Below are 15,654 nucleotides of genomic sequence, written 5' to 3'. Positions count from 1 at the left end.
AATGAAGATAAATTGGTAAGCAGGCATGAATTTGAACATGGTCGCACTTCCTGCGGCTGCATGTAACGAGTGCTTTATGAATGTTGAAAGCTGGAAGTTTGTGGAAATTATAGTCCAAACATGTAGAAAAACAAAATATCAGACCCATCATGTCGGAGAATTGCCAAACAGAAGCAAGAAAATGATGGCTCAAAAATCATTCTTGTTCCTACCTGGAATGTGATTACCTTAAAGTCTAGAGATGACTGTACAGTGGACTTGAGGACCTATATCTGATCGAAGGCAATTTGTAAGCAGAATCTTGAACGTCATCTCTTCCTGTCCTGGTGGCTTGAATCTTTTTTCACAGCAGCTTCTATGAATTCTATTAGCAGTTTGTAAGTCTGGGAGTGACGGTCTCCAATTGATATATTATCACGCTACAACTCAACTGCTAGATTTTCTTGAACAATAAATTTCATACATGCAACTTCTCTAAAAGGGCATGGTACGTTCTTCAAGGGTTTCTTGAAATATAAAAATTGAGATGTGAACCAATCGATCACTGCTTCAATTGGAGAATCACTAGAGGTTTAGTTGAATTAATAAACATCTTTGATCAGAAGTATTAAGCAATGATGCACTTACTTCTGAAGTTATGTAGTTGATCTGTGTTCTTAGGATTCTGATCCATACAGTTCAAAAGAACTTGTATAAACATCTCAGAAACCTTCAAGGAAATGAATCATAGCATTGTTTTTCCTATAAAACTTCAAATTTTGTACTTTCCATCGAGAAGAGTAATCAGGTGCACTTTTTTTGCTTTGTTTGCAAATTTAATCCTGTTAATCAGATGCTGCACATTGGTAATTGATGATCTGTTAGTTGATGATGGAGATTTGAATATAATGAGCAGGGACTGTTTGTTATGGACATCGATAGTGCCTTCTCTACATCACAAGTGACCTGCTGTTTGATCAAAGCAATTGCATATACCATCAGCTCTGCATCACACGACAAGGTGAGAGGCCCGTTGCTAGAAAGTCCAAACTCTTCTTTCTCTGACAATTTCATTGTTAAGATAATCTAAAGGAAGCGAAAACCATTTCTGATCTGCAGAGTACACAACAAAATGGCCCTTCTCAGCTGTGGATGATGTGCTACAACTGCTCGTGTAGTAAGACTTGAGAAATTTTGGTCAAGAGAAAAAAATCCTCATTTATCTGCTTCATGGATTGATAAAGAGGAAATGTTTACGAGGCCATTGTAATGCAGTAATGTTGAGCTAAAAGAATTGCTGGTGAATTCTCTGAATTTGTATTAATATATACTTGATAATTTAATTTTTTTCTGACTATTCTATAAAATTTATCAATTTATACTTATATCAATTTATACAGTGTCTACAATTCTAATTCCACTCTTCAGAAGCTACAGATTGGTAATTGATGGTCTGTTACTTGATGATGGAGATCAGAAAGCATTGAGCAGCTACTGATGGCTATGGACACCAATAATGCCTTCTCTAAATCTCTGGTGATTCCCTGTTTGATTAAAGCAATCACATATTCTATAAGCTCTGCATCGCAGGGCAATGTGAGAGGCCCATTGGTAGGGAGTCCAAATTCCTCTTCTGCCAGTTTGAGTAACTCTCTGACAATCTTATTGTTAAGATAATTCAGAGGAAGCAAAAAGCGTTTCTGATCTGCTGAGTACACAACAAAATGGCCCTTATCAGCCATTTCTGATGCTCTACAACTGCCTGTCTCCATTTGTGACAAAGCAATTCTTTTACGCCTCAGAGCAGCCAGCTTCTGCCATTTCTTTGCCAGTTTGATGAGCTTCTTTGCACTGATCATTTTGTTGCTTGGAAGTATTCTTTTCTAGTGAAAAATCAAAGGAAGAAATCTTTAGAATTTAGAATGTTGAATGCTGATTCTCTGATGGATAGATGGCAAAGGAAGTGACTATTATATATTAACAAATCCATAAACAGTCCCTTTCCATGGGAAGCAAAACCATGTGATGGGTGGATGTAAGAGGTTGTTTATGAGGTGGGCATGTTTTCTTGTGTCTAGAAATCAAACCAGCTAGGTGGAGCATAGCAGTTGTCAATGATGTATTCTGTCTGTTAGTTTAACAGCAAAATATACTAAAAATATGCTGACTTTATGACTGCAGGTCACAACAGCCTCCACGAACCACAGAAAATGAAGATAAATTAGTAAGCTGACATGAATATGTATCTGCTTTCTATGATTTCATGTAACGAATACTCAAATATTGATGCAAGCTAGAGGAGCCGTGCAAAATTAAATCTGTCGTCTAGAAATTTCATTGAGAGACAGAATATTGGACCCGTCCCCTGTGCAGCTACCGAACAGAAGTAGGTAAAATGATGGCTCACAAGTCCTTCTGTTGGAACTCGATTACCACAGTCTAGCGATGATCATACAGCGGACCCGAGGAGTGAGGACCTATGGCTGAACTGGGCAATCTGTAAGTTAAGGTTTCAGATAAGTGTCTCATCCTGTCCTGTGGTTCGATGCAGCAGGACCTATGAATTTTGTTAACAGGTCATAAATTCCGTTGTCTGATTGAATGATAGCAAGCTGATATGGAACTGTGTACAATTTGACAGTCTTGACGCTAAAAGTAAAATCAACTGAACTTACCCCTTCTCTTTCACATGATGGATTTGTACATGGGGAGAGGAATTCAACAAGTAAACGTAGAGTTCTTACAGCTTACTTATCCATGAAATATTTTTCACAAGTGACCTATTACATAATAATATAAATTATATCTAAGATTTCATTTAATAGCTTAAATTATTAAGTTAAGTTGGTTCTTTGATATAGTATCAAAACTTTCATGATCAAGTTGTCTCAAGTTCGAATCTCACTATCCTTATTTACTTGATAAAAATTAAACACAAGGTAATATAGGTCTGTGCAAGTTTCAAGCCCAAATGACTTTCAGTCGAGAGAGTGTGTTAGAAAATAATATAAATCATATTCTGGAACCTTACCTAGCTTAAACTATTAGATTAAGTTGATTTTTTTGACAAAACCCAACTTCTTTGAAAAGGACATGGTAACTTGTTCGAGAGTTGTGCAGTACACTCAATGTTGAATGTTTTGCCACTCAAGGAGTTTACTAGAATCATAAAACATTATTGATCAGAGTGTTAAGAAAATGGCCCTGTGTGTTCAACAATGATTCACTTGCTACTGTCAGCTCCATCTGGACTAGAAAGAAACAAAAGCTGTATGGTACCTGAAAAGAAAATGGAAACCAGATTCGTTTGCTAGTTAGAAATGCACATGGAAGGAGATAAGTTATTGCTGTGATGAGGCTTGAGTACGCTATTGTCTGTAGCCATTGCCATAGAGTCATTTCCACAAACATAGCATGAAGCATGTGATTGATCAGTGTTGTTAAACACTGAATAGTATTTTCCTGATAATTATTGTGAAATAGAAGATCAACTATCAAATGATTGTAGTTGATTATTTTAGAAAGTGATCATTATGATTTCTCCAATAGCCACAAGACAGTGTTTGTTGCTACCTATGATTCCAGTAGGTTGGTAATCCCATTTCCAGGCCTTATCTAGACCTTCTGGTTCAAACTGGAACTTCTAAGAAGGGGATATTTTAAGATCATATCTGGAGAGGTCAATGTGATGATGTTTTATGATTTTTAGTGTTATATTCATGAATATCATACACGCAGTAAAAAAAAAATAAAACAAAATTATTCGGGATTTTTTAGGATCCCGTTAGACATATCTAAAATTAATTAGAAATTTATTACTTTAAGATATGATTCTTTTCGGTTTTGAACAATTCTTTAAGGGTCAGGTTGTTGTAATCCACAAACCGTTCAATTGTTCGGTCTTCAACAATAATTCACACGAACCATCAGTGAGAAATCTTCTAAACCCCTATTTAGAAGAGATGAATTGCTATGTCTAGAATGTTAGCTCTCTATTCTATGATTTGCATAATTTTTCGGTTCAATAGACAATCATTAAGAAATAAGAGGCATAAGCTATCATTTATAGAAAAAATCTAAAAAACCCTATAAATTGGTAAAATATTAATTTTTTTCCTTATATAATATCTATATATTAATTCAGGAAAATTTTAGAAATTAACTCAATCAAGTCCTTAATTGATTATTCTAGGTCTAGAAATATAATTCCTGTATTAATTATATTCTAGTACTTAATTTCTAAAATATATTTTAATCAAGTCATACTTAATTAAATCATCCTAGTTTAATTTTATGACTAATAATTTTTAATGTGTGTGACCTATTAAGTTCATAATATGTTGACCTAGATATAAATTATAATTCTAATTACATAGAATTAAACAATTTAATTTATTATCAATTCAACAATTGATTAATTTATATCTGAAGATCAGGTATATTATCTAGCAACGTGTCATGGTCCTCAATTAAAAAAGTCATGAGTGGTTTGACCTTTCAGTGATTGGTTTCTTAGTGTAATTAATATCTTTTTATCAATAATGTTCCGATTTAACATTAAAATATGGAGTATGTCTGCCATGTTAAATTATGTTTGTTTTTTACGTAATAGTCATTGATTGTTTGAATTATATTTGAAATTCTTTTCAAATCTCATTCCACCTTGGCCAAAGATTTCTCAGTCAATATTATTTGAGAACATATGAGATATTTTCTCTAATTCTTCTAGGGTGATGGATCTTTGATCACTCAAGTACCTTCATATAGTTCAATGTAGTTTTTGTAGTATGTAAAGAATGATATGGAAAAATATGTTCATGAAATGTTACATGCCTAGACACAATAATTTTGGAGGAGGTGGGTTCATAACACAAATAAACACTTTGCGACAAAGAATAACCGAGGAAAATGCATAGTTTGGACCGGGGTTCTAACTTATGTGCATTGTAAGGACGAAGCCAATGATAACATAAGCAACCAAAAACTCTTAAGTTTTTCATAATGTGGTGAGCGTTGAAAAAATAACATCATAAGGGAATGAGTATTAAATGTTTGGAGTGGACATGCGATTAATTAGATAAACTACGGTGGAAAAGGCATATGACCAAAAAGAAAGTGGCAATGATGCATGAGTTAAAAGCGTGAGACCGGTTTCTACAATATATCTATGACGACGCTCAGCAAAACCATTATGTTCAGGAGTGTGTGGGGGTATTGTTAAATGAGAGATGCCATATGTAGCAAAGAATTTTTTCAACACAATGTTCACCCCTATTGTCATAATATATAGTCATAATTTTTTTTCTTGAAATAATTTTCCACAAGAGCTTTGAAACGGATGAATGTTGGTTTGACCTCATATTTTTTTCTTAGTGGATAAAATCATATGTATTTAGTGAAGTGATCCACAAAAATAACATAATATTTAAATGCATCGAGAGAATAGAGAGGAGAGGTCCATACATCAGATAATATTAATTCAAGAGGATTATGAGACACTAAGCTGGAGATAGAAAACGGTAATTTATGACTTTTATTACATTGACATGCATTGCAAACAAAATCTTTAGAAATTGAATGTAAATTTAAATGATGCTTTGACAAAATGGTATTTAAAACAGAAAATTCAGGATGGCCTAATCGAAAATACCAATTTATTAGAGCGAGTTTGACACTTGGAAAAGCATTAGGAGTGACAACACACGGCCATTCGTACATACCTTCATTGGTTTTGCTCTTTACGCGAATTTCCCTCGTTAATAGATCCTTCACAAGAAAACACCATGGTAAGAACTCAATTAAGACATTATTATCAACACAGAATTGATATATTGAAATTAAATTGCGTTTAATGTCAAGAACACAAAGGATATTATTTAAATGAAATGAGTGAGTGGAGGAGGAAAGTTGATTGGACCCCAGGTGCATAATTTTTAAACCTTTACCATCCCCTATCAAAATATCATCAGTGCCTATGCATGGTAGATGGTGAGTGAGGTTTTGAAGATCAGATATAATGTGGTGGGATGCCCCATTGTCCAGCATCCATGGAGAAGAAACTGGGGGGTGCAGGCTGCCATGTTGGCTTGTGGTGGCCACGAAGTGGTGTTTGGATTTGGATTGTTGAGAGGAACAAGTCAGAAGGAAGGGAATTTTTTTGTTGTATGACCCTGAATGCCACAGATTTGGCACTAACCAAGGTATGGCTTTGGTGGCAATCGGCTACTGTTGTGTGTGGGTGGAGCAAAAAGAAACTGATTTGGACTTGTGTAGCCTGAGTGCTTGTTGCCATGTGAATGCTAGTTTCCACCATAACTTGAGTGATTAGGCAGACTATGATTGACTCTGAGAAAGGGAGAGCGCTGGGTGCGACTGGCATGTAAAGCAGTTGGTGGGAAAAAATTAACAGCTTTGGGAGTTGCATACAGAGAGGCTTCAAACATCAAGAGCTTTTTATGAAGCTCATCAAAGCTTATGGCATTCTCCCTGGCTTGCACAACCCTTACCAGTTCTCGGTATTCATCACCAAGTTCATCAAGAATTTTATCTGTCAGGTATTCATTGTCAATTGGCACACCTAGTACTGCAAGTTCATTAGCTTTGGCTTTGATAGATTGTAGAAAATCTGTTATACTGAGGGTGCCTTTGGTTAGCAATCTGAGTTGCGATTTCATTTGTTTGATTCGTCCTCTGGATGGAGCAGCATATGTGGCAACAAGAATTCTCTATGCTTCGCGAGAAGTTTTTGCTCTAGCAATAAATGGGATAATTGTAGGTGTAATGGATCCAATGATAGCATTGAGGATAAGCTGATCTTGACGTATCCAGGTGATATATTCTGGATTCAAGTGTTCAGTTGTGATGTTACTATTGGTAGTGGTAAGTTGTTCTAATGGACATGGCTTGGTACCATCTATGTACCCGTGTAAATCATAGCCAACAAAAAGTGTTTGAAACTATAATTTCCATGACAGGTAATTGGTACTGTTTAGTTTTAAAGGAGCTTGTGTTGTGACATTGATAGTCACAAGATTTGTGGTTAAGGAATCACTCATTGTGATTTAAAGCAATGACAAAAGAAGAAGAAAATATTAATAAGATTGCTCTGATACCATGTAAGGTATTGTAGGATTTGTGTGAAGCTCTGCATAGTCTTAAACTACAAGCAGTGTGTGTGTGACACACACACACACACGCACACACACACATGTTTCAGAGAATCTGCAATCAGTTACAGCAAGTAGAGTTTAACTCTACTATAATCTTATCAACCTCAACCTTATCATAATCCTTATCTCTTAGGAATTCAAATTCAAATAGTATATACATGGATACTTGCTTACAAAAGACTCATATGACGGTTGTTTAAGTGATTCTTAGACTTGACATTATTAAGTTATCTTATATAGAAAATGTTATGATTTTATCTTGTTACATGTTATCTTAATTGAAATCCACTACCACAGACATATGGATTCCACCAATAATCTCAGTTCCAACGACACCTCCTGCGCCTTCTACACACTCTTCATCGGTTGCGCCTGATATTTGCACTATCAATGCCATATTTCCTCTGCCAATTATCATTCTACCAACACCAATGCCTGCAACCCAATCAACCACATCTTCCCTGCCTACCGTGTCCACTGCCATACCTCAACCCCAAACTTCCACCCAAACACTGCCTATCACCTCACAAACTAATACTCTATCCAGTCATTTTATGACTACTCGATCTAAAAACAACATTTGTAAACCAATAAAAAAACTCACATTCACCACCCAACTCACCCATGGCATCACAGAACCAACCACCCTTGCCCAAGCCATTCGTGACCCCAGTTGGTGCTCTGCCATGGTTGAGGAATATAGTGCTTTGATCAGTAATGGAACTTGGACTTTAGTCCCTCCTACTTGTGCTTCTAATGTGGTTGGCTATAAATGGATTTTCAGGCTCAAAAGACACTCTGATGGAACCGTGGCTCACTACAAAGCTAGACTCGTGGCGAAAGGATTTAATCAACGCCCAGGCCTTGACTACCACGAGACTTTTAGCCCTGTGGTAAAACCAACAACAATTTGCCTTGTTCTGAGCATTACTGTCAGCAATGGTTGGCAGCTTTGCTAACTAGACATCAACAACGCCTTCCTTCAAGGCACCCTTACTGAAGATGTTTACATGGCCTAACCTCTAGGATTTTCTGATTTGGACAAAGCTGACTTTGTCTGCAAGCTTTGAAAGGCTATCTATGGGCTAAAGTAGGCGCCTCGTGCATGGTATGAAGAGTTAAAGAGGTTTCTGATTGCATCTGGTTTTTCTAACTCCCTCGTAGATACTTCACTCTTCATCTGCAAGCACAACTCATATCTTATCTATATGTTGGTGTATGTTGATGACATCATAGTTACAGGAAATCATGCTTACGTTGTTAACGAGTTCATCAAGAGTCTAGCAGCTCATTTCTCGTTAAAAAGACTTGGGTTTCCCTTACTCAATTTCTTAGGCATTGAGGTTCAGGCTCATTCTATAGGTGGTTTGCTCCTTTCTAAAAAAAGATATATTATAGACCTCCTACAACGCAACAATATGGATCTTGCAAAACCTATTACTACACCTCTGCCTCTTGGCTGCACCTTGACATTGAACATGGGTGTTCCAATGGATGATCCAACCACTTATCGTGCCACACTTGGAAGTCTTTAGTACCTATCTCTCACTCAGCCAGACATCTATTTCATTGTCAATAAACTTTCACAATTCATACATAAGCCAACAGACATTCATTGGCAAATGGTGAAACGTGTCTTACACTATCTGCAGGGCATTGTACAAAACTGTCTGCTTCTACATCGTCATTCACCTCCTTCAGTCCATGCCTTCTCTGATGCAGACTGGGGGGGGACAAGGAAGACTTATCTTCCACCAGTGCCTACATAATCTATCTTGGTCGGAATCCCATCTCCTAGTCATCCAAAAAGCAACACATCACCGCCCGTTCTTCCACTGAAGCATAATACCAAGCAATAGCTAACATAGTAGCAGAAATAAGCTGGATTTGCTCTCTCCTGACAGAGCTACATTTTCCAGTAAATAATGCTCTAGTAATCTACTGTGATAACATTGGTGCCACCCAGCTGAGCTCAAATCTTGTGTTCCACTCAAGGATGAAACACGTTGCTATTGATTTTCACTTCATTCGTTAGAAAGTACAATCGGGTACCCTAAGAATGTCTCATGTGTCTTCACAAGATCAATTAGCTGATGCGCTGACAAAATCCTTACCTCACTCACTGTTCTGGCTACTCAAAGATAATATTGGACTCATCAATCCCCGTCCATCTTGAAGGGGCATGTAAGCAAGTATCCATGTATATACTATTTGAATTTGAATTCCTAAGAGATAAGGATTAGGATAAGGTTGAGGTTGATAAGATTGTAGTAGAGTTAAACTCCACTTGCTGTAACTGATTGTAGATTCTCTGCAACACACACACACACACACTGCTTGTAGTTTAAGACTACGCAGAGCTTCACAAAAATCCTATAATACCTTACATCTTTTCATAGATATAAGTTATTTCTCCATGTGAAATTCTCATGCGGGTCAATTCAGTGTACATGTCTTATGCAAACACCTACATATTAGTTCTAATTATCTCTTATACCTCAAATTATGAGAATAACTGTTTTCTTTTATAAAAGACATAACATAATATATATTAGTTTCTATGGCTCTAATAAATATACAGTATTTAAAAGAGTATTGATCATGACTATTTAGTAATAATGTTTTTGATGCAACATAAATCTTATAATTATAATAACTTTATAATTTTTTTACAAAACATTTTTGTTTCAAGAATTTTATTTTTACTTGAGATTCATAAATTATGAGATTCATAAAATTATATGTTATATTTATTAATCTAATATTATATAAATATTAAAGATAAATTAAGTTTTTATTAATAATAGATATATATTTATATGAATATAATAATATAATCGAAGCATATTAAACTTACATTTAGTTGATTCCCTGAGTGAATCTTTGAAGGAGTCTGATTCACAAGGCTTAAACCTTGAAAGGCTGATTAGACTTTAGGCAAATAAATAAAAGCTATGTTTTTCCTTTAAGACTTGGAAGTTCTCTAAGAAGTGATTGCTCATACAACTCGAGACTTCTTGTTCAAGAAGAGAAAAAAAAATCTTATCTTCGCTTTTCAGGACAGTTGAGGAGAAAATATGATGAGACGTTTATATGCAAAATTACAATACTATTTATATCATTAAACCAGAATTTCTGGTGAATTCACTAAATTTGTATCATTGATAATGAAAATATTCTACAAAATCTATCTAGTTGTTTGCATTCTTTACAAATCTAATTCTGCTCGTCAGAAGCTGCAGATTGGTAATTGATGGTCTGTTACTTGATGATGGACATCAGAAGACAACGAGCAGCGACTGCTGGCTATGGACACCAACAATGCCTTCTCTACATCTCTTGTGACTCTCTGTTTGATTAAAGCAACTGCATATTCTATGAGCTCTGCATCGCAGGGCAACGTGAGAGGCCCATTGGTAGGTAGTCCAAATTCCTCTTCTGCCAGTTTGAGTAGCTCTCTGACAATCTTATTGTTAAGATAATTCAGAGGAAGCAAAAAGCGTTTCTGATCTGCTGAGTACACAACAAAATGGCCCTTATCAGCCATTTCTGATGCTCTACAACTGCTTGTCTCCATTTGTGACAAAGCAATTCTTTTACGCCTCAGAGCAGCCAGCTTCTGCCATTTCTTTGCCAGTTTGATGAGCTTCTTTGCACTGATCATTTTGTTGCTTGGAAGTATTCTTTTCTAGTGAAAAATCAAAGGAAGAAATCTTTAGAATTTAGAATGTTGAATGCTGATTCTCTGATGGATAGATGGCAAAGGAAGTGACTATTATATATTAACAAATCCATAAACAGTCCCTTTCCATGGGAAGCAAAACCATGTGATGGGTGGATGTAAGAGGTTGTTTATGAGGTGGGCATGTTTTCTTGTGTCTAGAAATCAAACCAGCTAGGTGGAGCATAACAGTTGTCAAGACAGTGTTTGTTGCTACCTATGATTCCAGTAGGTTGGTAATCCCGCATTTCCAGGCCTAATCTAGACCTTTTGGTTCAAACTGGAACTTCTAAGAAGGGGATATTTTAAGATCATATATGGAGAAGTCAATGTGATGATGTCTTATGATTTTAGTATTGCGTTCCTGAATATCATACATGCAGTAAAAACAATATATTTTGATGCAACATGAATCTTATAATTATAATAATTTTATAATTTTCTTTGTAAAATATTTTTATTTCATGAACTTTATCTTTATTTTAGATTTATAAATTATAAATTATATTTATTAATCTAATATTATATAAATATTAAAGATAAATTAAGTTATTATTAAAATAATAGATATATTTTGTAACTTATAACCCATTGAAGCATATTAAACTTACATTTAGTTGATTCCTTGAGTAAATGTTTTGAGACTTGGAAGTTCTCTAAGAAGTGATTGCTCATACAACTCGAGACTTCTTGTTCAAGGAGAGAAAAAAAAATCTTATCTTCGCTTTTCAGGAAAGTTGAGGAGAAAATATGATGAGACGTTTATAATGCAAAATCGCAAAACTATTTATATCATTAAACCAGAATTTCTGGTGAATTCACTAAATTTGTACCCCTGATAATGAAAATATTCTACAAAATCTATCTAGTTGTTTGCATTCTTTACAAATCTAATTCTGCTCGTCAGAAGCTGCAGATTGGTAATTGATGGTCTGTTACTTGATGATGGACATCAGAAGACAATGAGCAGCGACTTGTGGCTATGGACACCAACAATGCCTTCTCTACATCTCTCGTGACTCTCTGTTTGATTAAAGCAACTGCATATTCTATGAGCTCTGCATCGCAGGGCAACGTGAGAGGCCCATCGCCAGGCAGTCCAAACTCTTCTTCTGCCAGTTTGAGCAGCTCTCTGACAATCTCATTGTTAAGATAACTCAGAGGAAGCAAAAAGCGTTTATGATCAGCCGAGTACACAACAAAATGTCCCTTATCAGCCATTTCTGATGCGCTACAACTGCTTGTCTCCATTTGTGGCAATGTGATTCTCTTACGCCTCAGAGCAGCCAGCTTCTGCCATTTCTTTGCCAGTTTAACGAGCTTCTTTGCACTGATCATCTTGATTGTTAACCACAAAAACTTAAGAGGAGTCAAGTAGGGGAAGCAAGCTGAATGCTGAATGCTTGTTTTGTGATGGATAGAAGGCAAAGGAAGCGGCTATTATATGTTAACAAATCCGTGAACAGTCGCATTCCAAGGGAAGCAAAGCCATGTGATGGGTGGATGTAAGAGGATGTTTATGAGGTGGGCATGTTTTTTCAAGAAATTAAAACCATCGAGGTGTAGCATAGCGGTGGTTAAGCATGTACCTTCTGTCTAGTTGTTGAACAGCAAACTGTGACCAATCAAAGCTGATTCATGGTTGAGACTGCGACAGACACTGATCCACAACAAATGAAGTAGATCAGTAAGCAGGCATGAGTTAGAATCTGGGTCCGATGGCTGAATGTATTGAGTAGTCAGTGAATGGTGAAAGCATAATGGACCCTTTTGTCTGAGAACTGCCAGGCAGAAGTAGGAGAAGATGGCTCATACGCCCTCCCGAATTAGATGGTTGTACAGTGATCATGAGGACCAATGTCTGGAGCTAGTTCCACAGTGACATAGTTCATATACACAGTCTCTCCTTTTCAATTCAAGGCCAATATACTTGATGTTTTCATAACAAAATAATCGTACTTAACAAGAAACAGCAATCGATTAATGTAAGTGAAACATTTGAACTCAATGGTTTTTATTATTATTATTATTTAGTTAGTTTAAGTGTTACTAATATAATTAATTTAAGTTACCACATGACTCATCTTTATCATTAAGGATGCTTAAATGTTTTAGTGTGAATTAGTGTTTATTTTTAAATCCTATCCTATGTTTATGAGTTGATTGTCATCAATAAAATTGTGTTATGAAAAAATTAAGGTTCAAGATAATAGAATTATGATAATGGATTAATTTTGTGATGGTTACACTTGTAGATTACTTGGTATCACTTAGTTATGGGGAAATTTTGCTGATTATATATATATATATATATATATATATATATATATATATAATCCTCAAAATTTCAAATACTAACCATGTTTATAAGTACAAATGATGGAAAAGTATGGTTGTTATATAAAAAGACTAACACTACCCTGTTAGCATTGATATTCTGACGGACGTATTGTAGGATCATAATCAAACAAAACAAAATTATTTGTTAAAATACAATCAATCAAATGAGATTCTTTTAATTCAGGTATACATAATATCTCATATCAAAAAATCAGTTTTTACTAAGTGATCATGTGTTATCATAAACAATATATATATATATATATATATATATATATATATATATATATTACCAAAAAGCATGATCTAATTCATATTAATAATTCAAATATCTATACTATTCATATTTCATATGGATTATTATTCACTCACTTGACTCAAAAATAGAAGGAATACAAAAGCAGATATCGAAGGAATCATATTGACACTCAGTAGGTGGAATATCAAAAGTATTTGATATATATATAATACATACTTAAAATAACTCGAAATAGGTAACATAAGAGATTACAACTCTAAAATTGGAGATCAAAATATAATTATAAAACCAAAATAGATCCATTTGATCATTCCTAAACATATTTCAAACTGATAGAACCTAAAAGAGTTGATCAATTCCAATTGCTTGGTCAACCGGTCGATCGAAATTCACCACCTAGTCAATTGAATCCATAAAGCTAAACCATCAACTAGTTAATCATGATTTTAAAGTTCCGATTCATTAGTCTCCCTAGAATTGCAGAGCCTCTAAATTTCAACTTATACATCAAAAACCTATAACAATTAATTCACAACATCTTAACTAATCCATCATCTAAACTTTAAAACACAAACTTTGAATCCCTAAATCTTAACAAATTCAAAATCATAATTAATAACAACAATTATTGTAATATTTTGAAATGAAAAGAAGAAATTGATTGGAGATGACAACAATGCCCTTGGAGAATTAGATTTGAGGTATAAATGGTTGGAGGACATTTTAGTAATGGAACAAAGAATTGGTAAATATAAATAAATAAAAAAAGAAAAAGAAAAAAAGAAGACTTGAAGAGCAAAAACCAAAAGTGAGAAAGAAGAAGAAGGGGAAGGGGAAGGGGAAGGGAAGAGAATTTGAGAAAATAAGTTTATAAGGTAAGATTTATGCTTTGTTATGTATAATTGTTGGTATTAATTAAGATTTCAAATATGTTAAGATTTAGGGTTTTGAAGTTTATGTTTTGGGTTAGATTGATGAATTGATTGAAATGTTATGGATTAATTCTTATGAGTAATGGTTTAATTGGTTGGTTTTTAGATGATTTTGTTAGGAATAATAATTTTGAGATTAATTGGTTTAATTGATATATTGGGTGTAAGAAATTGTGGAAAAACCCTTGCTAGAAATACTGGACAAAAGTGTCTTGATGTTGAGGATGATAAAATTTCACTTTGGTCCCTCCTTTGTGAAAATTATTTTTCAGTCCCAAACTTTGGGAAAATTGCAAATTGGTCCTTGGAGCAAAATTCAAGATTCTGGATAGAATTGAGGATGCATTATGAGTAAAATCTTAGTATAGTTATGGATTTATGAAATTTTTTGTTTGGTCCTTCAAATTTAGCAAAATTACAATTTGACCCTTAAAATATGAGAAAAATCCAGATTAGTCCCCAACTGTAATTTTAGTTTTTTGGATGGATTTTGAAGAATAATGGAGGTTTTTTTGGGTGAACTATTATCATGTTTTATGATTTGATTTGTTTTGAATTAGAATTTTAGAAAGCCGTTTGATTTTTGGGTTTTTGAAAAAAAGATAAGTTTAGTTCCTAAACATACAGGATTATAAGTTAGATTAAGTTAGGTGTATTAAACTGACTTTATGTTCCTTTCGAGTTTTTTTTAAGTATATCTTTTTTCGTTATTCAGCTATTTTGATATTTTATTATTGGATATCAATAGGATTTCCTTCGGTACTTGCTTCTGTGTTTGTTTTGATTTTAAGCTAGGTGATTGGATAATATCTCATATGCATGAGAAAATAGTATAAAATATTTAAATTTTTAGTATGAAATGGATCATGCTTCTTGATAATATATATAATTATCATCCTTTGTTATGATAAAATATGATCATTTGTTGAATCTGAATTCTAGATGTAAGATATGTGTACGTTTGATTTAATAGCTTCTCATTTGATTAATGTCACGAGTTAAGCCTTTAAATATGATTCTATTTGTTTGATTATGATATGACCAATTGGTATGCCAGTCAAAATACCCATTCTAAAATAGAAATGTTAGTGTTTGTGCACATCATATTTGATCCCTAGTTGGTCGGGGACGTCACCAACCTATGTAGACTAATCCTGCTCTTTTGGTTGTAATTAATACTTTTTCATTATGGCTAGTCAGTGCCCCATAAATTACTGAAATTGTATTAAGACAATCAACTTATATTATGAAATT

General features: G+C 34.4%; 2 protein-coding genes and 1 long non-coding RNA gene across 4 annotated transcripts; 1 reads left to right on the top strand and 2 right to left on the bottom strand.

The window, feature by feature from the left end:
- The first annotated feature begins 238 nt into the window (after positions 1-238).
- LOC140954757 (uncharacterized) lies at positions 239-2,157 on the top strand. Of its 2 annotated transcripts, XR_012168262.1 has the most exons (3): positions 239-1,000; positions 1,099-1,279; positions 1,380-2,157. It is a non-coding gene; the product is annotated as an uncharacterized lncRNA (long non-coding RNA). The 2 variants fall into 2 exon arrangements; XR_012168261.1 differs by lacking the exon at positions 1,380-2,157 and having other exon boundaries at positions 1,099-1,364.
- Positions 2,158-10,248: 8,091 nt separating this feature from the next.
- Positions 10,249-10,860, bottom strand: LOC118036362 (auxin-responsive protein SAUR68). Its single transcript, XM_035042030.2, has one exon. It carries the CDS (start codon positions 10,810-10,812, stop codon positions 10,378-10,380), a length of 435 nt encoding a protein of 144 aa, XP_034897921.1. The 5' UTR covers positions 10,813-10,860; the 3' UTR covers positions 10,249-10,377.
- A 912-nt stretch (positions 10,861-11,772) lies between these two features.
- LOC118036363 (auxin-responsive protein SAUR68) lies at positions 11,773-12,207 on the bottom strand. Its single transcript, XM_035042031.2, has one exon. It carries the CDS (start codon positions 12,205-12,207, stop codon positions 11,773-11,775), a length of 435 nt encoding a protein of 144 aa, XP_034897922.1.
- Between the last annotated feature and the right edge of the window lie 3,447 nt (positions 12,208-15,654).

Source organism: Populus alba, chromosome 17 (assembly GCF_005239225.2).
Source record: "Populus alba chromosome 17, ASM523922v2, whole genome shotgun sequence".
In the NCBI taxonomy this organism is placed as follows: Eukaryota; Viridiplantae; Streptophyta; class Magnoliopsida; order Malpighiales; family Salicaceae; genus Populus; species Populus alba.
This window is presented reverse-complemented; position numbering and strand designations above follow the sequence as displayed.